The following is a 27,372-nucleotide window of genomic DNA, read 5'->3' as shown; positions in this document are numbered from 1 at the left end:
AATACCTGACTGCTGCTGACAGCCGCTAAAAACTACGTCAACATCGTTTTACTGTAGATAATAGATATCATATGTATATAGAACTAGATGCAAAATGACAGCCTCGACGGCGTTAGCAACATTGGAGTATTGAAAAGTAATTGCGTCAATAAACAGCCGCCATCTTAAAGCAGGAGACTTCCCTAGTAGGCTGTTGTGAACCTTCCAAGCGAACCTAATTAACTTTTTATCTAAAATACTTCTAAATCGGCAAAATCATGACTTGAATCTATCTTCAAAACAGTTTTAAAACTTTCACGTAGAAAGTAGACAGAAGGGAAATTATGGAATAACGGGAGCAATTTTAACAACTTTAACAGTCGAATCGCAAAATTAAATAAATTGAATGTAGTTTATAGCTGCTGATACAGAATGGGGACTTGAGTATAGTGCTGCAACGATTAACTCGAGTATTCGATTACAAAAAAATGCTCAAATTAAATTTTGTTGCTTCGAGTATTCGTTTAATTAAAGTGGCGTTGTAATGGTTTATTTTGAAAGTGTTTACATTTAGTTGTATTGATTAGGGTGGATACACTGCCCTCTGGTCTGCCTCATTTGACATGGCTGAATCCAACTGCTCCCTGTTAAGACCAACGTAAGCTAAGTTTTTGTTTGGGCAGATTTTTTTTTCTAATGCATTCGTGATTTTTTTTTATAGGTATATTTAGCAGTTTTTTGCGGGAATAGGAGTCTGAACCATTTGTTAAGAGCATTGTAAAAAAAAAAAAATTTGCATTTTATAGCATTTAGGCTAGCGGACGTTTGCTATGTAAGTTAGCCAATTTTTCTTTTGTTGTACATCGTTCTTCATTTAATTATTTTTAATACCGTTTGAGGCTCATCCCAGGTATTTTAATTTTTCATGTTCCTTATCCGATTACTGGATTATTCGAACTAACTAGTTCATCGACTACTAAAATAATCGATAGCTGCAGCCTTACTTGAGTATTTTATTTACTGTTTTAAAATGTTAACTTGATACTGAAATAGTCGTTTATTTAAACCTGATAGGCTTTTTATACAATTTTTATAACTAATGCACGAAACATTAAAAGCATCTAATAGCTTGGGGGGTTTGTGGGATTTTCCACTGAGGTTGTTTGTGTGTTTTGCTATTTTAGGACAGTTTACAATATTATTTGCATGTTTTACTGACTGACTATGCCATTTCTGTTTGTTATTTATAATGTTTTGTGTTTGTCACTGAATAAACAGGTCAGTTTCTTGTTACCAACGGTGTTATTCAAACTCACCTAATTCAGCTGGCTAGTTGTTATCAAGAGTACTAAAACCTTTTTCAACATGATTCGGACAACTAAGTAAGGAGGCTAAATAACTATAAACTTGAACTAGAGATGTCCCAATCCGATATTTGGATCGGATCGGACGCCGATATGGGCAAAAAAATGCGCATCGGTATCGGATCAGCCAAAACGGAAAAATTCCGATCCAGACTTCCGATACAGTTTTTTTCAAATCCGTTCCGGGTTTTCTAGCCCACCGATTTACATAATCCGTTCCAGTTTTTGCTTTGGTTTCCCTAAAATCCGGTCCGCATTTTACGGCACACCTTCAACACACTACATTACCGTCTCCCAATTTACCGAAAGACTTTATCGGTAAAACTGTCAGCTGTGTGGGATCATTTCACCTTAAAGGATGACAAAGATGAAGAGGCAGAGTGCAACATATCCCACAATAAAGTCAAGTGTGGTGGTAAAGCTGTAAGAAGTTTTAATACAACCAACCTAATCAAGCATTTAGCGAAATACCACCACAAACAATATAAGAAGTATGTTAAGAAAACCGAAGATAAAAAGAAAGGTCCTACGGAACTAACACTGGCTGAAACTTTTGTTTGTTATGGGTGACAAACTGGCACTCGACAGTCCCAAAGGCCAGGGAATAACAAGAGTCATTGTCGAAGAATGTATTCTGGATGACGAGCCCTTATCTCTCGTGAGTAAAGACGCACCATCCAACACTTAGAACCATGGTACAACATGCCCAGCTGGAATTACATCCTTGAGGAATTCGGCCGTGGAAGATTCGAGAACGATTCACAAACATCCAAATTCCAATTATTGAAATATGTCAAGTACAGCGGAACTAATACACAGCGCTGTCTTCGGGACGCAATTATAAACTGACCGCATTCCGTCCCGAAAGTAAACATAAAGCTTGTCATAGACCCGAGTAATGCCAATGCTCAACTCACGGCTTTAGCTCAACTCATGCCGCTGGATAAAAAACACAAGAATACCTGACTGCTGCTGACAGCCGCTACAAACTACGTCAACGTCATTTTACTGGAGATAATATCATATGCATATAGAACTAGATGCAAAAGGACAGACTCGACTGCGTTAGCAACATTGAAGTATTGAAAACCAGATGCGTTAGTAAACAGCCCCCATCTTAATGCAGAAGACTTTCCTTGTAGGCTGTTGTGAACCTTCCAAGCGAACCTAATTCACTTTTTATCTAAAATACTCCTAAATCGACAAAATCTTGACTGGAATCTATCTTCAAAACAGTTTTAAAACTTTCACATGTCGAAAGTAGACAGAAGGGAAATTATGGAATAACGGGAGCAATTTTTACAACTTAAACAGTTGATTCGCAAAATTAAATGAATTAAATGTAGTTTAAAGCTGCTGATACAGAATGGGGACTTGAGTATTTTATGTACTGTTTTAAAATGTTAACTTGAATCTAAAATAGTCGTTTATTTAAACCTGAGAGGCTTTTTATACAATTTTTGTAACTAATGCACGAAACATTAAAAACATCTAATAGCTTGGGGGATTTGTGGGATTTTCCACTAAGGTTGTTGGTGTGTTTTGCTTTTTTAAGACAGTTTACAATATTATTTGCGCGTTTTACTGACTGACTATGCCATTTCTGTTTATTTCTAATGTTTTGTGTTTGTCACTGAATAAACAGTTCAGTTTCTTGTTACCAACCGTTGTGTGTTATTGAAACTCACCTAATTCAGCTGGCTAGTTGTTATCAAGAGTACTAAAACCTTTTTCAACATGAGTCTGACAACTAAGTAAGGAGGCTAAATGACTTTAAACTTTAACACATGCTCAGATAGGTCGGTATCGGTATCGGCCAGTATCGGTATCGGATCGGAAGTGCAAAAACCTGGATCAGGACATCGCTAACTTGAACACATCCTCAGATAGGCCGGTATCGGTATCGGCCAGTATCTGTATCGGATCGGAAGTGCAAAACAATATCGGTATCGGAAGTGCAAAAACCTGGATCGGGACATCCCTATCAGCAACCTCTCCAGAAGCCTAATAATGATCCTGATTATTTGATTCAGGTGTGTTGGAGGAGGGAGACATGGAAAACACGACAGGTAAAGTGGCTCCGTGGTCAATGCAAAAATAAATCTGTATTGACTTGTACTAACTTTTCACACTGCAAAATTATAACGTTTTAATATGATGATTTTTCTTAAATCTATTCGAATAATTTTCTTCATCTTGTTTTGAGTATTAAAGACTAGTTAAGAGATTAATGGGTCAGATTATTCAATATACTTGAAGTAAATATTACTATGGTTATATATTGTTCCTATTAAGCCCATACATCTAAAGGTTGGTCATTTTTCACCAAAATCAAGGGGAAAAATGCTTTCAAATAATGTTTTGAACAATATCACTTCTTGAATTAAGAACATTCCTGACGAAAAAAAAAAAGCTTTTCTCTTTTTTTGTTGCTCGAAATAAGTGTTAAAAATAGCTATCTGAAAAAAATCTTATTTCACGAAATCTGAGTAAAATTTACTTAAAGCACTGGTAGATAATTTCACTTATTTCTCGTAGATTGAAAACAAGGGTGGGGACAATTTGAGCATCCTGAAAAGTTCCTTGTGTTATTTATGTCCCTAACTTCCCTATGCAAACCTACGCCTCTGGTCCATTAACAGAAGTACTATTATTGTTGTGTTAATGTAGTACATATTAGGACCACATAAAAGGAAAAAGAAGGACTACGAAATATAAGTCGTACTATTGCTATGAGAAAAAAAGTCGTATTATTACTGTGGGGAAGGATTTGCGATAGCTGAGGAAAACTTGACTGTAGATCTGGGTGGTTCAAATAACTATTTCACATAAGCTGGGGCACCAGCCAGAGCGCTACTTCATGGCCAGGATGCCCAAGGATGGATGGAACGAGGCAGAATAATGAGGAGGCAGATTGCAGTAACTCAAAATTCTTTTATCCAAATTGCAGTTTCCAATTGGTACAGCAGATGGCGACAATGTCCGTGTTATGTAGATGCTTTAATTTGATGTGGTAGGCAACTAAACTGTAGGTCACTTAGCAGGAATTGGTGCAGGTGAATTTGTAGATGAATGAGTGTATGTGTGGTTTTCTGTATAAAAGAGAAAATATAGCGAATAACAGCACTGCAATGATTGCTTTACTAATATACTATCAAACAACTCACAGTAGACACCGAGATGGCACATTAGCAATTCGCTAATAAGCTTAGCGCGCGAAGCTAACTTGTAGTATCACAACAAGAAGAAATGCTAGACAATACAAGGGGTTTCATGCACTCACCTCTCATAGACGCACACGGGACTTGCACACTCACTCAGGACATTTCTAAATAAACGTGATCGAAACTACTGGTGGACAACAGAAAGGCGAGTAGCCACGAACTTTCTCTCTTCCTCCTCGCTCTAAATTAACAGGGCCATAAGGAAGGAGTCTGTGTCCACTGATGTGAGGACGTCCAGGTGCACTGCTCGTGTCGTTGTCGTGACGCATTTGAACAGGATGCGCCGTCTCTTCTCCAGACGCCGCCCCACTTTGACACTAAAGGGTCCGAAGCAGTCGACGCCGGTGAAGTAGAACACTGGTTTGAAGAGGCAAAGCTGGGCTGCTGGTAAATCAGCCATCAGCGGATGGCTTCTCGTCCCTTCAGGATCCAGTAGGGTCGGCAAAGACACGTTCAGCTCCTGCATGTTTCAGTCGGCTATCGAAGTCCTGGATGAGGAGACTGGTGATGGGATGCGATGGATCGAGAACGACCGGGTGCAAGTTGTTGTAGGCTAGATCTTCCGATCTACGGAGCCGACCACCAACTCTGATCAGATCTGCTGTTTGAGCCAACTCTGGGGAATGGTTCAGAAGACGGCTACAGCGTAGGACAGGTTTGCCTGCACTGAGTAGGAGGACTTCCTCTGAGAAGCTTTCGAGTTGGGCCCTCTTTAGAAGGAGTATTTCGGCCTGGCGATAGACCTCAGCACCAATACAAGTGTCCTCTTTAGCCGCCCCATGAAGCTTCTGGGCAGTGCTGTGGAGCAGCTCCTTCCATGTCTTGTACTGAAGCAGGTCTTGGTGTGCTGGTTCAGAGGTTCCGCCGGTCAGACCACAAAACATCGTTTTCCGGAGCTCATTGGGGTCTGTGGTGTCATTAGTAGACATGAGAGGATCAGTCGGCCACAGCTCCGGTTCTTTGAGCAAGCAGGTGGGACCTTGGCACCAGGGATTGGGGCGTACCAGGTCTTGGAGTGCCTTGCCACGGGTGATGTCGTCAGCAGGGTTTTGTGCGGAGTCGACATAGCGCCATATGCATTCGGAGGTCAATTCTTGAATTTCTTCTACACGGGTGCCGCCAAAACTTTGTAGCGACAGGACTCGTAGCCACATAAGCACCGTAGTGGAGTCAGTCCACATGAAAGTCTTGTTGATCTCCAATGTGAGTTCTTCACTAAGCAGCTTTGCGATTTGTGCTCCAGTCAGTGTGCCGCACAACTCCAGTCGAGGCATGGAGTGCAAGCGTCTTGGAGATACCTGGTAACGAGCCATTACAAAGGCCAACTGCGCAGAGCCATCCTCTTCTACTACCCTCAGGTATGCTACAGCTCCATAAGCTTGTTCGGAGGCATCACAGAAGATATGCAGCGCTTTGTGTTGCTTGGCACTGGAGACACTGTTTGGTAGGTAGGGGTGTGGGAAGTGCACTTGTGGAAGGAAGCGGAGCTCTTCTTCCCAATTCCTCTAGTTTTGAAGGCGATTAGGAGGTAACTGGGGATCATCCCAGCCTCTTGGTTTGTCCCATAAACATCTTAACAGCGTCTTGGCTCTGGTCGTGAAGGGAAGGATGAAGCCCAAGGGATCGTATTGGCTGGCGAGGACTTTGCAGATGTTGCGCATGGTGGGCTCACCATACTGCACTGGCCATTATTTATAGCCCAACATGTTGGTGGAGAAGTGTCAGCTGAGGCCGAGAGTTTACTCCGGACTGTCTGTTTGGTCTTGGGTGATCCAAAGCTCAGCACTGTCGGACCTGGCATCTTCTGGAAGGTGGCTCATTACGCTGCGTTTATTACTGGCCCACTGGCGCAGCACAAATCCAGCTGAGGACAGGAGGGACCTCAGCTTGTCCACTTGATCTCAAGCCGCAGTGATGGAGGGAAATCTTTGCAGGCAGTTATCAACATAGAAGCATTGTTTAATTGAGGCTCTTAACTCATCTTCGGGTGAACTGCTTTCCCTCACATGGTGTTGCAGTGCATAGGTGGCATAACATGGGCTGCATGTGCTGCCGAAGGGAAGTACTTGCCACTCATACACCAGCACTGGCTCCTCGCTGCGTAAATCACGCCAGACGAAACGCAGGAGAGGCCTGTCTTGCGGGAGGAGGAGAACTTAATGGAACATCGACTTGATATCTCCACTAATCGCCACCTGGTGTTCTCATAATCTTAGGAGGACTCCCAGGAGAGAGGCCTCCAGGATGGGCCCAGGAAGCAGGTAATTATTCAGGTTCTTTCCTTGATACTGGAAGGAGCAGTTGAACACAAGGCGGTGTTTCCCATTGTGACTGACAAGGTGATGGGGGGTGTACCATGACTCGTCGGTTTGGTTCAAATCTGACTGGTTGACCTTTACGACAGAACCTGCTTGGATCAACTCATCCATCTTTGCCTGGTACACTGTGGCCTTTTCACCATCTTTATGCTGTCTCTTTTCCACTCCCTTTAAGGTTGGCATGACGGTATCCAGGGTGGCGTGAAGACGTGGCATATTCTTCCTGCGCAGCAAGGGGGTGGCATATCTCAGTACACCTTTGACTTACTTCCACACGGGTTGTTTTTTCTTCCAACAGGTCAACGGCTGCAAGATCTTGCTTTGAACGTGTCACTGCTTTGGCGCTCTGAAGGGGGTCTCTGAGTGTGTATATATACAGTGCCTTGCAAAAGTATTCGGCCCCCTTGAACCTTGCAACCTTTCGCCACATTTCCGGCTTCAAACATAAAGATATAAAATTTTAATTTTTTGTCAAGAATCAACAACAAGTGGGACACAATCGTGAAGTGGAACAAAATTTATTGGATAATTTAAACTTTTTTAACAAATAAAAAAACTGAAAAGTGGGGCATGCAATATTATTCGGCCCCTTGCGTTAATACTTTGTAGCGCCACCTTTTGCTCCAATTACAGCTGCAAGTCGCTTGGGGTATGTTTCTATCAGTTTTGCACATCGAGAGACTGACATTCTTGCCCATTCTTCCTTGCAAAACAGCTCGAGCTCAGTGAGGTTGGATGGAGAGTGTTTGTGAACAGCAGTCTTCAGCTCTTTCCACAGATTCTCGATTGGATTCAGGTCTGGACTTTGACTTGGCCATTCTAACACCTGGATACGTTTATTTTTTAACCATTCCATTGTAGATTTGGCTTTATGTTATGGATCATTGTCCTGTTGGAAGATAAATCTCCGTCCCAGTCTCAGGTCTTGTGCAGATACCAACAGGTTTTCTTCCAGAATGTTCCTGTATTTGGCTGCATCCATCTTCCCGTCAATTTTAACCATCTTCCCTGTCCCTGCTGAAGAAAAGCAGACCCAAACCATGATGCTGCCACCACCATGTTTGACAGTGGGATGGTGTGTTCAGGGTGATGAGCTGTGTTGCTTTTACGCCAAACATATCGTTTTGCATTGTGGCCAAAAAGTTCAATTTTGGTTTCATCTGACCAGAGCACCTTCTTCCACATGTTTGGTGTGTCTCCCAGGTGGCTTGTGGCAAACTTTAAACGAGACTTTTTATGGATATCTTTGAGGAATGGCTTTCTTCTTGCCACTCTTCCATAAAGGCCAGATTTGTGCAGTGTACGACTGATTGTTGTCCTATGGAAAGACTCTCCCACCTCAGCTGTAGATCTCTGCAGTTCATCCAAAGTGATCATGGGCCTCTTGGCTGCATCTCTGATCAGTTTTCTCCTTGTTTGAGAAGAAAGTTTGGAAGGACGGCCGGGTCTTGGTAGATTTGCAGTGGTCTGATGCTCCTTCCATTTCAATATGATGGCTTGCACAGTGCTCCTTGAGATGTTTAAAGCTTGGGAAATCTTTTTGTATCCAAATCCGGCTTGAAACTTCTCCACAACAGTATCTCGGACCTGCCTGGTGTGTTCCTTGGTTTTCAAAATGCTCTCTGCACTTTAAACAGAACCCAGAGACTATCACAGAGCAGATGCATTTATACGGAGACTTGATTACACACAGGTGGATTCTATTTATCATCATCGGTCATTTAGGACAACATTGGATCATTCAGAGATCCTCACTGAACTTCTGGAGTGAGTTTGCTGCACTGAAAGTAAAGGGGCCGAATAATATTGCACGCCCCACTTTTCAGTTTTTTATTTGTTAAAAAAGTTTAAATTATCCAATAAATGTTGTTCCACTTCACGATTGTGTCCCACTTGTTGTTGGTTCTTGACAAAAAAATTAAATTTCATATCTTTATGTTTGAAGCCTGAAATGTGGCGAAAGGTTGCAAGATTCAAGGGGGCCGAATACTTTTGCAAGGCACTGTATATATATATATATTAGGGCTGTCAAAATTATCGCGTTAACGGGCGTTAATTAATTTTTTAAATTAATCACGTTAAAATATTTGATGCAATTAACGCACTAGGCCCGCTCAGACAGATTTAAATGTCAGTACAGTGAAAGGCCAACTTGTTAATTGTGTTTTATGGAGTTTTTCCGCCCTCTGCTGGCGCTTGGGTGTGACTTGCATATGTTATGTGGCGTAATGTCGCCCTCTGCTGGCGATTCAGTGTAGCTGATTATTTGGGTTTCGGCGCGCTTTTCTGACGTGATTATATGTCGACGTGAACTCACACTAATAGACAGTGCTATTCAGACCAGCTAACGTCCGCATCCAGTATTCAGTGGCAGTTCTCATAGCCCCATCACACTGTTTGTGTCTAATACATGCACCGCTTGTGAGTTATATTCCTCCTTTGTTTATATTCATGAGCATTAGATAGTTATTGATGATGTGTATTTGAATTTGTTCACATATATGGTGAAATGCAGTTACATTGTTAGATGCTTGTGAGCTAATTGGCTAGTGCTACTGCTCAAATGGACACGTGTGTGTACATTTTATGTTATTTTGTGATTTATGCAAGTTATTGACACTTTCCCTTGTTATTTTCAGTTTTACAAAAATACAAGAAACGTGCTCCTGTCAAAAAGAGATGACTTCAGTAAAGCCCATGCAACTTTGCCACACCGTCTGATTTCTTATTGGTACTTATGTTCGTTATCTGTCAATTTGTGTACTCACTAGTGACGGGATCTGTCGTTCACTTGAGTAAACGAATCCATTCCGGTTCGTTCAGTAAAACGATTCGTTCAAACGAATCGTTCAACGAATCGTTCGCCCCCCTCATCTCCCTCCCCACCCAAATGAATCGTTCGGTTAGTGAACGGGAAGTGACGTTGCCGAACGAATCACCAAAGACCGCTTCGCAGTATAACTGAACGGGAAGTGACATTGCTTGGTCCCTCCCTCTCTTGCACATTGACCACCCGTCGTAGTTTCAGAAATGAGTGACAGGCGATATCATTCTGCTCTCAGAGACAGCCTCGTCTCCCTCCCGCTGCTGCAAAAGCGAGGGAGGACTTCCGCGTCGTCTGTCCTAGTTCTATGGGCTCAAAGTCATGGCTCGTGCTTGCATTTCGAATTAGGACACGGTTAAACATTTTCCTTTTGAGGGGGAAGTCGGGGTTTGGGGTCGGGGGCGCACGGACTTTCTTTAGCATGATCTTGCTCACATATACAATGCTGCTGCTAACAGCCAACGCGGCATGCTTGCTGTCACGAAAATAAAAATAAATCGAAAGTTTAATTTCTAATTATGGAACGGCCAACACATCATATTAACCTCTCGCTCTGTTGTATTTTTGTTTTTTTATTATTAAGATGATCGTTTTGAATTTTTGCACTGGTATTAATAAATAAAATAATCCGGTCAGCTCCCCTGTCGTCACCGCATCTCAGATCGTCAAATGCTGACGAGAAATAATTGTTTGCTTTATGATTTCGCCTTTCTACTCTTATTAGTCTGTTAAGAAAAATGTAGACATATTGCGACATCTCCCGTGTCCGCGCGCTTTGTTTTTGGGGCGCTTGAGTAGCACATGATGGACGGATTGACATAATTTGTCAAACCAACCGACACCCTCTGACACGAAAAAAAAAAAAACACTCGGAAAAAATTGACATGTATATACAGTTTCATTGCAAATCAGTATTATGGTGATCATACTAAATATTATTTTTTTTCTGTGCACATATGAGGTACATATCGCTGCCATGAAGCCTCCATATAGTGACAGTTCTCTGCCCGCTTCACTGCCGTCACGCGACCGCAGCTCAGGTTTTGCTTGCCTCGTAGCTACGTGTGTTTTAAATTACTGTAAATTTGATAGTATATCGTCATAGGCACAGTCCCGAGTCTGTTGAGAAAAGTAGAACACTAAACCATGCTCGCTAGATTTGTGTGGTGTTTTTGTCTTTTTGAGCAGCATTTGATAGGCTCCACGTTAACAAATATGTGACAAAGTCGTTTCCTTTCATTTTATGACTCGTTCACCGCATAGTCATTACTGGAAAGTCAAGTTAGCAGCAAGCTAGGTCAGGAACCGGAGGACCGAATCACTGAACGGGAAGTGACAAAACTCAGTCTTTCCCCCCTGCCTGCACGCTGGCTGCTTATTGGCCACACGTGGAAATGAGTGACATACGCCATGATTCTGTTTCCGCTCCCTCCCCTGCCCGCGATGAGGCTGGCGTCTGATTGGTCGTGTGCGATGTCAGAAGACGCTGCCGCTTGCTCAACGCCCTCCCACGCAGCGAACAAGCGCCACCAACTTCATAGAACGAATCAGTGCAGATGGTGATTAGTTCGGTCTCGTTCACCCAAACAATTCGTTCAAAAAGAACGAATCGTTCGCGACCGATACAACACTAGTACTCACACACATTGAGGAGAGAATAGGGCTACTAGTATATTTTTTGATTGAAAATTTTACAAATTTTATAATATAATATAACATTTCTATAACTTGTACTAATATTCATCTTTTAAGAACTACAAGTCTTTCTATCCATGGATCACTTTAACAGAATGTTAATAATGTTAATGCCATCTTGTTGATTTATTGTTATAATAAACAAATACAGTCCTTATGTACCGTATGTTGAATGTATACATCCATCTTGTCTTATCTTTCCATTCCAACAATAATTTACAGAAAAATATGGCATATTTTATAGATGGTTTGAATTGCGATTAATTGTGATTAATTACGATTAATTAATTTTTAAGCTGTAATTAACTCGATTAAAAATTTTAATCGTTTGACAGCCCTAATATATATATATATATATATATATATATATATATATATACACATATATATATATATATATATATATATATATATATATATAATATATACATATACGTGCGGTTGGACCTGGAATGTTTTGAACAGAGTCCAGCTTTAAAGCGCCAGTGTGGATCTACCTCGCCATACGCCTTAAATCGAAACCACTGTCTGTCCCAGCCCCAGCCTCTCGGCCGCCCCAGAGTAAAACGCACGTAGCCTGGTACTCCAGACTCACCGCTGTTCCAGCTATTGAGTCTGGCCACCATTAAGCGGATAAAATTTCCAGGGCGGAGCAAGCCACAGCAAACAGACAGCGGAGTGGACCAATCAGCGACGGGCGGGACGAGGGACTTGCGTGCGGAAGTAAACATACGAGGAGAGCGGAGTTTATTCAACATGGCTAACGTGAGACAGACTGTTGTCAATGACTTGTGTTGATGTGTTTTTGGTCATTTAAAACTGATTTTACTGTGGATTGGAACATATTCTCAGCTCTCCTGTTCGCCATCTGTGTTGTTGTGGAGACGCCTTCCGACGCGGAAGAGTGACGTTGCTCGTTAAGAACACGTCACGCAAATAAACGAATCTTATTTGTCGATTGATTTTGTACTTGTTCGAGAGGCCGTTAATGGGCTGGGTCCCAGACTATTCTCTCAGTGTTTGAAAAACGCAGGGAGAACAGTCTGGCCGTGCCAGGCAAGAACGCACGTAGTCTTGATATATGTCCCTCAATGTACAGCAAGTGTTGTTGTGAGGCACATCAACTTGTCTTCCCTTGTCTAACAGCATTTTCCACCTGTAAACAAATGAACAAAAAAACGACATAATTGTGCCATCCTACATGTACTGATGAGCAACAGGCTAGCGGCAGATAAATAGCAGGTGTTGCAGCCAGAGCAGTACAGTAGTTGTAGTAAATAATATTAAAGATCATCATAATTACAATCATGATTGTAATAACAATATCAAAGGCAACAAATCGTTTCATGCGCAAGATTTTAACTATATGGTGGCACGACCTTGGCTCCACATCTGCCTTCTTGAACATGTTGTCCTCCCATGTCGTGTTGATGGCAGATGGATGCGGTATTTCCAAATTGTCTTTTTAAGGGATTTTGATGGTTAATGTTACTCCAGCTCCACTGATGTTTTGGAGGGAGAAATTATAAAACGGAAGTCGTGAGCAGAAATGCGTAATTAAAGCGGAAGTACCTCGGAAACTTGTCTATAGAACTGAACTTAATCAATATATGATCAAAATGATTTTATGTTAAACACATACCAATACTACTATTAATATTAATTAGTTGAATATCAAATAGCGAGATTAAGAGACAGCACGTGTTTATGACTCGTATCATTTTTTTACACATTATACACCCCCCCACACACACACACACACGCACACACGCAACCTCTCTCAACACAGAACTAGTTGCCAGGAGAGAAAAGAACACAACAGGCTGTATTATGAAAATCTTATTTTGAACAGATGTTAACAATGGCGGAAGACTTTACAAAAGTAGGCTAATGGTAAAGAGGAAACTAATTAGCCGTCTTGGCATGCTAACTAGCCACGATATCTGCCTTGTTAACAAGCTTACATTATAGTTTTTGTATTACCATCATTAGACACACTAAACACGCTGGAGTGAACTCTCGTAGCTGGTGGGAAACGTTCATGACAGCGTTTACTTACCTTAAATTTGGGTAAAGTGACGGATGATGGTCATGTAAACGTGAAATCCTGTTGGAAGTCCTGATGTCCTTCCTCCTCTAAGCTGCGGCCGTCTGTTTTTCGGTACCCAAAGTACTCACATACTCGCGACTTTTTCCTTTATGATGGGGGGGGGAAGCTCAGGTGTAGTGTCACCGACAGACACAGTACATAGCAACAACCGGAGGGGGAAGGGTGAGCGCTGCCACCCCAAGCCATGGATTTCTCGCTCCATTTTTGAGACATTAAAAAATAGCTAATACGGTATGATGGAAAGTTTTAGTGGTTTTTAAACCTTGACGTTTTCATACCACAGTAAACCTTGAAACCGCCACGCAGGTATCGGGATATGGATCGGATTGAGACAAAAGTGGATCGGCCCAGCCCTTGTGAACAGCATTGTCCAAGTGGCTAAGAGCTATGCAAGCAGTAGAACTTCCGAGCGGGCCTGCATCTAACTATAACAAACTTGCGATCCACTGAATGGTGTAGGTTGACCATTTGACTGTTGTACATGTTGAGCCCCCCTCCTCTACTCTTACTGGAGTCGCTACTGCCGTCATGCCTGTGTTCTGTGTGGCATGCTGGCTCCATAGCCAGTCCGTAAAATATATAATTTGTCTTCTTGTGTCATGCAGGTGTCAGAAAATATCTTGATTCTGAGCAGCAGGAGTCTGCTGGCATTAAAGAAGAAGTAGAGTTTCCACAAATCAAACAGGAGGAACCTGCGCCTCCTAAACAGCAAAAGAGAGAAGAGCAACTTCCCATCATAAAGGCGGAGCAAGTAATGCCATACATTGATGAAGGTGCGAGTGTGGTCAGCAGAGGGGCGAAGCCTCTAAGCAGCAGAACCCCCTCGACAGACTTCATCGCTTCACCTTCAGGTAGCGACGACAGCACGTCACACATAAAGGACCAAATGGGACACGATGAAATATATAATTACATATTTAAATACTTAAATGTGTCATTAATTCTTGAAAATGGGAAATAAATAAGTGTCATTAAAAATGTCATTAATTAATTTAAAAAAACTAGCTCATTTAAAGTAAAAACATATTTCATTATTTAATTGTTAAATTATATAATGGACATGTTGCAGAACTTCATTAATGGATTTTATCTGTCGAACTCACCCATCAAAGTCAGAATCAGGAATGCTATTTAACCCTTTAAGGTCTGGGCCTATTTTGTCTGATTTTGCATGCCTTTGAAGTTGCCTTTATATTTCAAAGACAGAATTGTTTACGATGGCCTGGTTTGGTCCCTTTTTTTGTGACACCTTGAACTTCATGTCCAAACTGTTGTTTCCTTCACTGACCAATTATAAATCATAATTTTGGGCCCAAAAAGACCAAAAATTCCAAAATCGTTTTGTCAAAATTTTTAATATTGCTGTCCAATTGACAACCAAACATGCGTAACGAACCGTTTTGAAACTTTGTAATATTTATTCAACATGTTAGGATGAACATTCAACCAAAAAATTTTAGAATAAATAGTCTTTTATTTGACAATTCAACATAAACAACAGGTATAGCCATAGGCGTTTTTTGCATTTATACATGCTCTAGTCAAAACAGGTTATATACAGCAGACCAAACAGTGAAGAACAGTGAAAAAATATACCATCTAACACAAAAAGTGTTTAGAGGCCATCTCTTTATGAGTTTAGGTATTGCGGCCCATCACCTGATGAAAACTATGTACACACAATCAAGCTTCTTGAACACACATTTATATACACAAATTGAGAAGACATTGTGGGGAAAAAAAAAATATATATATATATAACATTGGGGAAAAAAGTATTTTCAAAAATATTTACAATAAACAAGTTAAATTTTTTTCAGGCATGCCACTCCGAAAAGCAGTTTCGTCCTGGAATTAGACACAGGGCTACATCACAGCCCACACTTCCATGGGGTGTCGGTCCTCTTTCCACCCTTCCATTTTCATTTCACTTTACTTTCATTGTCACTATAAATGTACATGAAACAAAAGTCAGTATTTATGAAAATAATAAAGTATAAAATAAAAATATATACAGCAATAAATAATAATGGAAATCTATATGTATGACAATAGAAAGAATACCGTAGCTGAATATGTGCTACATCCCTAATCTTCATATAGAAAGACCACAAATTATACTTCGATCTGATATGCACATTTTATTATTACATACACAAACACGCACTTATATTGCATCAAAATTAACTTTGTCTTGCAATATCAAAAGAAACTTTTACAGCATTTAAAAAAAAAAAAAAAAAAAAGTGAGTTGGCTTACCTCTGCTCGTCGATGGCGTCACCCACGTGTTCAAATCCGTCACTAATCTTCACTCGAGGACTCTTCCGAAGAAGACGATGATGACGAATTTGGACCACCCTCTTCCTCAAGTTGATCAAAAAGCACAATTGCTTGCGCTAAATTTAGTTTTCCGTTCATCCTCAAAATCACACAAAGTCGCTCGCTCGCTTGCTTGATTCAAACGGCCGTCGCTCGCCCCCTCGCTGCTTCAGAACACTCCTGCCTCTCGTTCGGTGGAACCTCGCACGGCAGTTATATTTATTAAAAAAAAAACGCATTTTGTGCTTCCACTGTGACTTCGAAAGGGTTCGTTTGATTTGTGTTTTTTTCATGGAGCTTCCGTTTTGAAAAAGGACAAGAAATGATGGAAATATAGACATAAACAAATGATCCATGCAGCGTTTTAATGTTTTTTTGAGAGGACAATAAAACTATAAAACTTAAATGACAATATCTCACGTTTTAGTTGGTCGATTGACTTCAAATAACAACGAGAGTAAAACGCAACTTCCGCACTTTAAAACGAGACCAACCAACGGCATGTGGGTGACGTAATTAAAACGCGAGGGTGCTTCAAAGACGACGTGCGCTGAGGACGCGCCGGCGCGTCCTTCGACTCTCAAGGGTTAAAGTCTGATCGATTGCTGTCTGAAGTCTTTCAAAACATGGCGGCTTTAAAGTGCATGTAACACGAAAAAGCATGTTTATTTCATAATACACGCGGTATTTAATGCTCCTGAATGATATGGACCACTTGGATGTGTTTGGAAGTGATCGCTATATTTATTTAGTTTTTTTAATCCCGCGCCATGAAAATGAGTGAATTCCGGCTTCGGTCTTGGATTGAGGAGGAGGGTGCTGTGACGTATACGGATGAAGGCGTCCTCTTCACTATACAGCCGTACTGTTGTGTATGATGACTAAGGATTCAGCTGATTTTGCGGATTAATATGTTTATTTTTCACATCACGCCAGCCAAACGGCTGCAGAAAAATCTTGCTGTATGAGGGAGAGGCGTGTGCGCCTTTTTGGAGTTTCAAAAGGTTCCCATTCACCGTGGATATTGGCCAAAACAAGCCCTACTACTGTGGGACCATTGGACTTACGAGGAAGTGAGTAAACATCGTGTTTTTGTATTATGTCAAATACTGGGATCATTTTAATATGTAGGTGGCTTGCATTTTGTGGCTGACATGCATGCGGGCGGCTATTTTTTGGCACAACACCGGCGGCTTGCCGCACATCCACCTGCCGGGAGAGCACTATATTCGGCTTATTGTGCTCATGTGCCCGGTGTTCTGTCAAATTTTCCGACCGATCAGAAATTGCAACATTGAGTTAAAAATAGCTGCAAATACAGCGATTACAAGGTAAACACTACAAACTTTCTTTAAATTAAGGACTACTTACGTTTGATCATGGATAGGCATGTAAAAAGCTCTCTTCATGCACATTAGCTGCTCGTTAGTTGCACAACAACTGCAGCCGCCCTCCTCCGGGGAACGAGCTGTAAATTGCTCTCCGGCGAAGACAATCGACAACCCAGTCGTCATGTCAAAACATCCGGGCAAGTTATGTGTGATTTTCCGCTTCAAAGACTTTGAAACATCACTCGGTTTGGCTTAGCATGTCGGCTAGCTGTCACGCCTCTTGGTTTGTTTACATTCTCCGAAGCCGGGTAAGGGAAATGGCATATGTCCGATTTAGGTGTCATAATATATCGTTCGGGAGGTGCGACGGTAAAGGTGAAGTCGACAGATTTGACCATTATGGAGTAATTTTGCCATGTCATCCTGAATAAGTGCATTTTTATTATTTCATATTCAATTTAGCACAAGACTGTTATTTGTCATGACCATGCCATTTATTTAGCAATTGGGGAAAATACTTGGATAAAAAGAATATCCTGTAAAAATATTGAATTAAAGAGACAGAAACAATGACATTTTGCAGCTCTCTCCGTCACGTTTTCCTCGTTATGAATAATTCCCCCTCGACGGGCTGACTGGTCCTTCTCAAGCCGTTTATGTAGCTATTGGGGAAAAAATACTTGGATAAAAAGAATATCCTGTAAAAATATTGGAGTAGAGAGACTGAAACAATGACATTTTGTGGCTCTCTTCATCGCGTTTTCCTCATTCTGAATAATTCCCGCTCAATGGGCTGAGTAGTAAAACCGATGAGCTCAGTCTCCCGCTGACGTCATCCACCTGTTGGAGACGCTACAGCCCTATAATGGTAGACGTGGCTAACCGGCAGATTAAAAGACTAATTTCTCGTCATCTGCGCTTTGCTAAATTGTTGTATATAGTCGAATCGTCTCAAAATATGATTGTAATTCACATAATAATGCTATTTAAGACTTTTTTTTCTCCTGTCGTATGCTCTTTAACTTGGTTAGAGATACTGTATTTTAGACCTTGCTGATGACATGGAAGCGGGACTTTCAGACCAAGAGCATGTATTGTGCAAAGCAGAGGAGTTTATTGAAGTTGTTGGCGCCATTTCGGCACTTGGTTGCTGCACTTCATGAATTTATGAGCAAAACTTGTTGTCACTCGTATTCACCTTGTTTGACCCAAGTAAAGGACGCGCCACCTTGTGTGTCAGAACATGTTTACTGCATGGGTCGTTTGTCTAAAACAGGGGTGTCCAAACTTTTTGCAAAGGGGGGCCAGATTTGGTGTGGTAAAAATGTGGGGGGCCGACCTTGGCTGACGTCCATTACGTAGAACAATATATTTAAGCAAATTTTAGCAAGCCATTCCGTGTGTCACATCTGCTTTATTTTATTTTATTTTTTTTTTTATGAATAACTTCAGCAATCCCGCAACTAGCCTTTGTGGCATTCTTTTGACTCTCGGGCTCTTGCGAAATACTGCTGCAATAAAAATTAAACTAGCTTCAAGTTGCTTCCATTTCTCGCGATGTATCTTCCCTGTAATCTTGTCATACATGTCAGGGTGTCTTGTTTGGTAATATCGCCTCACAGTGAACTCTTTAAAAACAGCGACTGTCTCTTTGCAAATGAGGCAGACACAGTTGTTGCTTATTTTAGAGAATAAATAGTCCAATTTCCACCTATCCTTGAAGCGTCGGCCGTCACAGTCAACTTTCTTTTTTTTGTTGATTGTCGCCATTTTAGAAAATTGGGAGTAAAGGGTCACAGGGGGTAATGCTGCTTAGAGTGCTGCTGCCTTTTAGTGGGTAAATGAGAAGCAGCATTTAGTGTGTAAGCTACTTCATATGCTGGTATGCCAGTACTGCTGACCAATTTATTAAGTCTGTGTGCGGGCCAGACGTTATTGATTTTATGAGAGGCTGGGGGCCGGATGAAATTTGACCAAGGGCTGCATTTGGCCCCCGGGCCAGACTTTGGACATGCTTGGTCTAAAATCTAGCCGTCACTGCTTGAAGTGCTTTGTAACCAATCAGGTGTTAGTACCGCTCACTGACTTTAATGGGTGAGTTTGACAGATGAATTCATCAAGTGCTGCACACATGTTCATGAAATAAATAAATAGTTAAATAATTAAATAGTGAAATACAGGTAGTCCTCGAGTTACGAACGAGTTCTGCTCCTACACTGGCGTAAATCGGTATTAACTCTAAGTACCCTTAAATACCCCCTAAATCTCAAACATCCAAAACTACCGTATTGGCCCGAATATAAGACAGTGTTTTTTGCATTGAAATAAGACTGAAAAAGATGAGGTCGTCTTACATTCACGATCTAGACATTATACCTATTCACGACGCTAGATGGCGCCAGATATCATGAAAGCGATGTTCTGCCATGATTAAGGGTGTAACGGTACATGTAATAGTATTGAACCGTTTCGGTATGTGGTAGTCGGTTCGGAACGGAACGGACGCGTACCGAACGAGTTTCTGACATAATATAACCCTTACTTTTCGAGGCTGTGAGTCGATCGGGTTACAGTTTCTTTGTGTTGATAATATTTACTCCGTCTTAACTACTATAATGAGGACCAACACGGTAGGACAGTCCAGAAACGTCAACGGCGCGACAATGTGGCTGCCGCGAGAACGCAGTAAAACGCTGGCGTTAAAGTCAATCAGTCAATGCACACCAGTCGCAGTGCGGCCACGTGTTAGATGCGTCCCAGAAGCGGCTATATGTGACGCAAGCGAAAAGAACGGCAGAGTTTATTATTTGACGCGAGACGTGGCCCTCCTGCGTCAATACTACTAGCTAGGATCGGGCCGGAAGTCACTCGTGTAATAATACGGTGCATCCGGTCGATTTTCAAACTAATAGGCAATCGTAACCTACTTTTTGAGTCCATCAGATCTCTTGAGTGGTAGATCGGGCACAGTTGACTTGTCTTTGTTGATTTACGGCTGTCTTCTCTGCTATAATAATAACCAACACGGCCCCGTGTTCAATACAAAACGCTCCTACCACAACAAAACATGTAGGAACTAATATTCACATAGGAACTAAAGTTATACAGCATAAAATATACAATATACTGTAAATGAATACTCCATCACATTTGTAAAATATAAACACATAATAAAATAAATATTAGCCCATTTAAATAAAATAAATTGAAATGAGCTAAAACACCTGTAATTAAATAATAAGAATAATGCACACATCCTGCTTACACAATTACATTTATTAATTTCTGTGTGGCGCTTTAACTTGAGAAAATCCACCAATAAAGCTTTTGAAAACTGTTCATAAGAGAAAAAAAAATGTCTCATTGAGGCATTTCATTTGTAAAATACATGTTAAAATCTTTGTCATTGGGATTTCTTTTCTCTTTGGCACAGGACTTCTTTTTTCTTCTTTCTTTCAGAGAGAAAGCTGACCAATACGCGGGGTCTGAAAGGCAAATTGTTGTTGGATTATCTTTAAATACCCGCTACTTTTTGAGCAGAATTCTAGCTTTGTATAGGCTAATGTTCCTATTGTTGAAAGCACAAAAGTGTGTAATAAACAACTAGCACATTTATATTTAGCTTTTTTTTTTTTTTTTACTGTACCGAAAATGAACCGAACCGTGACCTCAAAACCGAGGTACATACCGAACCGTGACCTCAAAACCGAGGTACGTACCGAACCGAGATTTTTGTCTACCGTTACACCCCTCGTCATGACAGATTTCAGCCACTCTCCCCATTCACGACGCTAGATGGCGACAGATATCATTGAAGCGATGTTCTGTCATGACAGACCTCAGCTTCTCTCAAGTTTAACCAGTTTGCAATTTTTTATTGCAATGTTTTTCCTTATTCAGATTTGTTTCAAGACTACAGTTACAGTTAGACTTCACTTTGATGGTAATGCAGTTATTGCAATTTTGGTGTTTTATCACAATAAATTGGTTTATTTACATTTCAAAAACCAGAAGCCATTCATTTACGAATGTGATTGCACTTTAGTTTACATATTTAAATGTTCAGATATTAAGATTTGAAAGAGGCAAAATAACATGCTTTTTCTCTCAAATATATTGTTATAATCATTTGTTTCGGATGTACTGTTATTTTCTGTATAAAAATTAATTTGGTGTTCAAAAAGTCTTTTTTCAAACTTAAGTCTTGAAAAAGAGGGGGTCGTCTTATAATCAGGGCCATCTTATATTCGGGCCAATACGGTATGTGTTAAACGTCATATTCACAAAATTAAGTAAAACAAAAAAAGGTACTGTACTTGCCATCAGTGCAGGTGGATGGTGAAAAACGTACATTGAGTATGCCGGCTTCTTCGCAATTGGAGACACGACCTCTTGTTTCACTGATGTTTACTGTAGTTTTACTTTTAAAATACAAACAGACCGTAGAACACTTTGGCCTGTTAATGAACAAACAGGTAAGTCGATGTAATTTAGGAAACTTATTTAGAGCTTGATTTCAGCAACTTTGACGAGGTCGAGCTAAATGCTACACCGTTGCTTGCAGCATTGGCCTCATTTTCCTCACATCCTCATTTTGGATGTGCGTTCACTGTAATTAAATAAAATGGTTAAATTTATAAGCTTAATTTGTAAACAAATTATTTATATGAATATATTCCCTACAATTGTACAATGCACGCAAAAATATAAGTTGCACATTATGTAAATTTTTTCAAAAAATATTTGCAGGGAAACTTGACAGCTGTTACACTGAGGAAAAATACGGTCGATCTAGTCGCCAGATCCATATTTGATGCCCAAATTGATGTTTCCTCCCATCCGGTTCCGTCTCGTGCGTCAGAGCTCGTCCTGAGACCACAAAATTTCAAGTCATACTCCAGTTTATGTCACGATGAGGAGTCGTGTAGCCAAAATCGGCACCGGCCCGAGTACAAACCGACATTTGGGCAGCTGAGTGTCGCCATTGTCACGATTGTAAAATGAAACCTGATCAGCGGTTGGACGATGGGCCGGTGTTGTGCCAAAAAATAGCCGCCCCGCCTGAAATGCCCCCCTTGATGGGAGCGCTTATTTATAATGCTTTATTGAGGTGAAAACGTCAAATGTTTTCATGGACGCATTACAGTAATGGATTTACGTGTATTAGTCTACAGGTTTTCACGACCATATCCCAATGACAGTCACACAGGTATGACATTAGTTCGAGCAGAGTAAAATAATACAAATTCGCAGTACAAGATTTATTAGTTTAAGCAGAGTAAAATAATACATATTCACGGTACAATAAAAATCGTTTCCGTGTGGGCGATCCCGTTTTATAATATATACAGTGCCTTGCAAAAGTATTCAGCCCCCTTGAACCTTGCAACCTTTCGCCACATTTCAGGCTTCAAACATAAAGATATAAAATTTTAATTTTTTTGTCAAGAATCAGCAACAAGTGGGATACAATCATGAAGTGGAACAAAATTTATTGGATAATTTAAACTTTTTTAACAAATAAAAAACTGAAAAGTGGGGCGTGCAATATTATTCGGCCCCCTTGCGTTAATACTTTGTAGCACCACCTTTTGCTCCAATTACAGCTGCAAGTCGCTTGGGGTATGTTTCTATCAGTTTTGCACATCGAGAGACTGACATTCTTGCCCATTCTTCCTTGCAAAACAGCTCGAGCTCAGTGAGGTTGGATGGAGAGTGTTCGTGAACAGCAGTCTTCAGCTCCTTCCACAGATTCTCGATTGGATTCAGGTCTGGACTTTGACTTGGCCATTCTAACACCTGGATATGTTTATTTTTTAACCATTCCATTGTAGATTTGGCTTTATGTTTTGGATCATTGTCCTGTTGGAAGATAAATCTCCGTCCCAGTCTCAGTCAGGTGCTGCCACCACCATGTTTGACAGTGGGGATGGTGTGTTCAGGGTGATGAGCTGTGTTGCTTTTACGCCAAACATATCGTTTTGCATTGTGGCCAAAAAGTTCAATTTTGGTTTCATCTGACCAGAGCACCTTCTTCCACATGTTTGGTGTGTCTCCCAGGTGGCTTGTGGCAAACTTTAAACGAGACTTTTTATGGATATCTTTGAGAAATGGCTTTCTTCTTGCCACTCTTCCATAAAGGCCAGATTTGTGCGGTGTACGACTGATTGTTGTCCTATGGACAGACTCTCCCACCTCAGCTGTAGATCTCTGCAGTTCATCCAGAGTGATCATGGGCCTCTTGGCTGCATCTCTGATCAGTTTTCTCCTTGTTTGAGAAGAAAGTTTGGAAGGACGGCTGGGTCTTGGTAGATTTGCAGTGGTCTGATGCTCCTTCCATTTCAATATGATGACTTGCACAGTGCTCCTTGAGATGTTTAAAGCTTGGGAAATCTTTTTGTATCCAAATCCGGCTTTAAACTTCTCTACAACAGTATTTCAGACCTGCCTGGTGTGTTCCTTGGTTTTCATAATGCTCTCTGCATTTTAAACAGAACCCTGAGACTATCACAGAGCAGGTGCATTTATACGGAGACTTGATTACATACAGGTGGATTCTATTTATCATCATCGGTCATTTAGGAAAACATTGGATCATTCAGAGATCCTCACTGAACTTCTGGAGTGAGTTTGCTGCACTGAAAGTAAACGAGGCCAAATAATATTGCACACCCCACTTTTCAGTTTTTTATTTGTTAAAAAAGTTTAAATTATCCAATAAATGTTGTTCCACTTAACGATTGTGTCCCACTTGTTGTTGATTCTTGACAAAAAAATTTAATTTCATATCTTTATGTTTGAAGCCTGAAATGTGGCGAAAGGTTGCAAGATTCAAGGGGGCCGAATACTTTTGCAAGGCACTGTATATTATATCTATTATTCGTCTGATGATGTCTGCGATCGTGTTGGCATCATGACTATTGATGTTTTCGCCGCTGTCTGACGGCTTTCGACGCAAACGCATCATGGACTGAGATAAACAAACCGTGCTGCTTGAGAGATTTGCCCTTTTAACAATGGGCACACAGTAACTACTAAAATGACCGCTTCTTTCACTTGGTCCCAGCTAAATATTATTCAAAAAATAATGATGGTGGAAGAAAGGGAAGAAATAAACATTTTGAATTTGAAACAAACTATGTTGTCAGCGATTAGCCTCGCAATGATCTTAATTGTGGTTATTTGTCAGCCCAAAACCCTCTAAATATATACTAAATGCATCTTACCAGATATAAAATGACTACTATATAGTCTGTAGTGATGTTACTGCAACCAACCGTCACACGTCTTCACCATTTTGATTAATCAATGTAAACGATTGTCAGGAAGGTTTTGGGGTTCGTTTACTAGGCGGGGATTCCTTAGACAAGCAGAAAAACACGCAGTCATAGGAGGAATGTACATAGCGGTAACATGTAAACACGATGAGCTGACTGACAATATGGCGGCACAAGTCAAGGGGACAGTGCAGGGATGCATCTGGGCCGTGCTTTTGCGCCATTTACGCATTTTGACAGCCACTGACGCAACTTTGTTACTCCACTGCGCCGGCACCGGGGCAAGTCTATTACGATTGGCGCATAGAGCTACATGATGTGGGCCACATGTGACTAGAGCTGGGAATCTTTGGGCACCTAACGATTCGATTACGATTACTATTCAGAGGCTCCGATTCGATTATAAAACGATTATTGATGCACCCCACTCCTTTTTTTTTTTTTTTTTTTTTTTTTTTTTTTTTCTTTTTATATATATAAATGTTTTGTACATTAGTTCCAAAATTGTTCAAAAATCCTCTCAGGCTAAACCAAACTACTATTTCAGTATCAGGTTAGCATATACCAGTTAACAAATATACAAAAATAACAGTAAATAAAATACTTCAGTCCCCATTCTGTATCAGCAGCTTTAAACTACATTCAATTAATTAAATGTTGTGAATCAACTGTTATAGTTGTTAAAATTGCTCCCATTATTCCATAATTTCCCTTCTGTCTACTTTAGTCAAAGCTTGAAAACTATTTCATCATTTAAAGATAGATTCAAGACAAGATTCTGCCGATTTAGGAGTATTTTAGATAAAAAGTTAATTAGGTTCGCTACAACAGAGCTTTCTAGAGAAGTCACTGCTTTAGTACTGCTTTAAGATGGCGGCTGTTTACTAACGCCAGAAAGTCTGTCATTTTGCATCTCGGTTCAATAGTACATGTTCTAACACCGCCATCGTCTGTCATTTTGCATCTAGTTCTACATATATATGATATCTACTTGTTTTACAAAAAAGTCAAGGTTCGCAGTGAGTCAGCAACAGGCACACTTTTGCTTAATAGACAATGTTTATTGATTAGAAATTTTTAATGATTACAATCCCACAAAAGCAAGCAAAAACAAGCATAACTCAGAATAACTACAACGCTAGGTTCAGATTGTCCGTCAAAAAAAAAAACACGATGCAGTTAAAAAACACAAGCACAATGACGCTAGATAAATCAGTTGTCGAAGCTAAAATACCCCCACGCCAAAGTTAAAGCACAACGAGTTCCATGATAATGAATCAAGCTCCTACCTGTCGACAATGAACGGAGGGCCACACGTTCCTGGTCTGAGCAATCAAGGAACCACGGCCGAGCGATTGACGCGTAAAATCCTACGACCGACCCTGGCGTGACCCGGAAATGTCCGCTCTTTATTGGCATGTGTCACGTGAGAACAGAGGGGGCCGACCCCTGCTCTCAGGAGACACACTGCCTGCCCAAACATAGTAATTTTAACATGTTTTGCTCAACCTCTGAAGGAGATGAGTCTCGTGTCCAAATATGATTGGTTCACTCGTTGTACCTCTTTAGCAGCATCAAATATCTTGGTTACCATAACAATGAGCTAAACTACGCCAGAGTGGCGAGAATAACCTAATAAGAAGTAACAGTCAGTCCAAAAGAATGTGTGCACATTGAGCACACAGTTAGTTACTCTTAAGGCCCAAGTACACTGCATGCGTGATCGTTGCGGTTCCGGTCCGGTTCAGTGTTGCCTGCGTGCCACGCAGTCCGTCAAAAACAGGCAAATCATACCGGCTGCTGCACGGCTGCGGTCCGCCAACCTCGTCGCCCCCCCCGTGAGCTCTCGCGTGATCGCGCGCGATAATGTGCCATTTAAAACAACGAAAAACACACGGAGTCTATACTCATCAGAGAAGCAGAGAGAGAGCACATATTTTCTTTGCATATTGATATTTTAGTTAATCTGGAATTAAGAGACAGACATGACTGCATCATGATGAGATCAGGACAGAAAAATACACATAATAGGACACCTTCCAGCTTCCTTTTTTATATTGTCCTTGTAGAAAGGATCTGCTGCATCATAAATGATTTTGTGGGTTTCCACCTCCATGATGAAGCGCTCATCATCCATCTTCGCTCGTGTTTAAACCGTGATTAGGCACCTGGGCTGTAACGTCCAGGCCCAGCTCCGCCCATTTTGTCGGATGCGTGTCCGGCAAAAATAGAAAATAGCCTATACCATCCGGCGGGCATGCGGCACGCCGGAGTTGGTCCGCAGTCAATCCGGAGCATTGACGCGGCCGGTATACGTTGAACAATAGGATATAATGGGAACGGATTGGCTCCGGCGCTATTTTTTTACCGGAGTCGGACCGGAAACGCATCGATCACGCATGCGGTGTACTTGGGCCCTTACTCTCAAAGACAGTCATTGCTAGTACAATATATGTGCAGTTATTGCTATATGTGTGTAGTTATACAGTGCTGCTCAAAAGTTTGTGAACCCCCTCAACATTTTGGAATTTTCTATTATTTCAACCTGATTTCCTAATCAATCAATTCAGTAGTTTTTTTTTTGTTTTTTTAACAGTTGTGTTGTCGAGACTAAATTAAAAAGAGTTTTCATCAACTGATGTAGGTGCAAAATTGAACTGTTTGGTCACAACCAAAACCGCCATGTCTGGCGAAAAGTCAACACTGCATACCACCAAAAGAACCTTCTCCCAACAGTGAAGCATGGAGGTGGGAATGTCAAGATCTGGGCTTGCTTTTCATCCTCAGGACCTGGACAACTCCACATAGTCCAGGGAATCATGAATTCTGAGGAATATTGTCAAATACTAGAACATAACCTGACGCCATCTGTTTTGAAGTTAAAGCTTGGCAGAAGGTGGATCATGCAACATGATAATGATCCAAAGCAT

The 27,372-nt window shown here is 41.0% G+C and overlaps 1 protein-coding gene across 2 annotated transcripts in view; it reads left to right on the top strand.

Moving 5' to 3' along the window:
• The window catches only part of LOC130906042 (uncharacterized), an 81,199-nt gene that overhangs the window by 33,994 nt on the left and 19,833 nt on the right, over positions 1-27,372 (top strand). For both annotated transcript variants that reach the window (XM_057819925.1, XM_057819926.1), the window contains exon 3: positions 14,120-14,365. In XM_057819925.1, coding sequence (XP_057675908.1) covers positions 14,120-14,365 — 246 coding nt within the window. The remainder of the gene's footprint in view (positions 1-14,119; positions 14,366-27,372) is intronic.

The sequence above is a fragment of the Corythoichthys intestinalis genome, chromosome 17 (genome assembly GCF_030265065.1).
Source record: "Corythoichthys intestinalis isolate RoL2023-P3 chromosome 17, ASM3026506v1, whole genome shotgun sequence".
Lineage (NCBI taxonomy): Eukaryota > Metazoa > Chordata > Actinopteri > Syngnathiformes > Syngnathidae > Corythoichthys > Corythoichthys intestinalis.
This window is presented reverse-complemented; position numbering and strand designations above follow the sequence as displayed.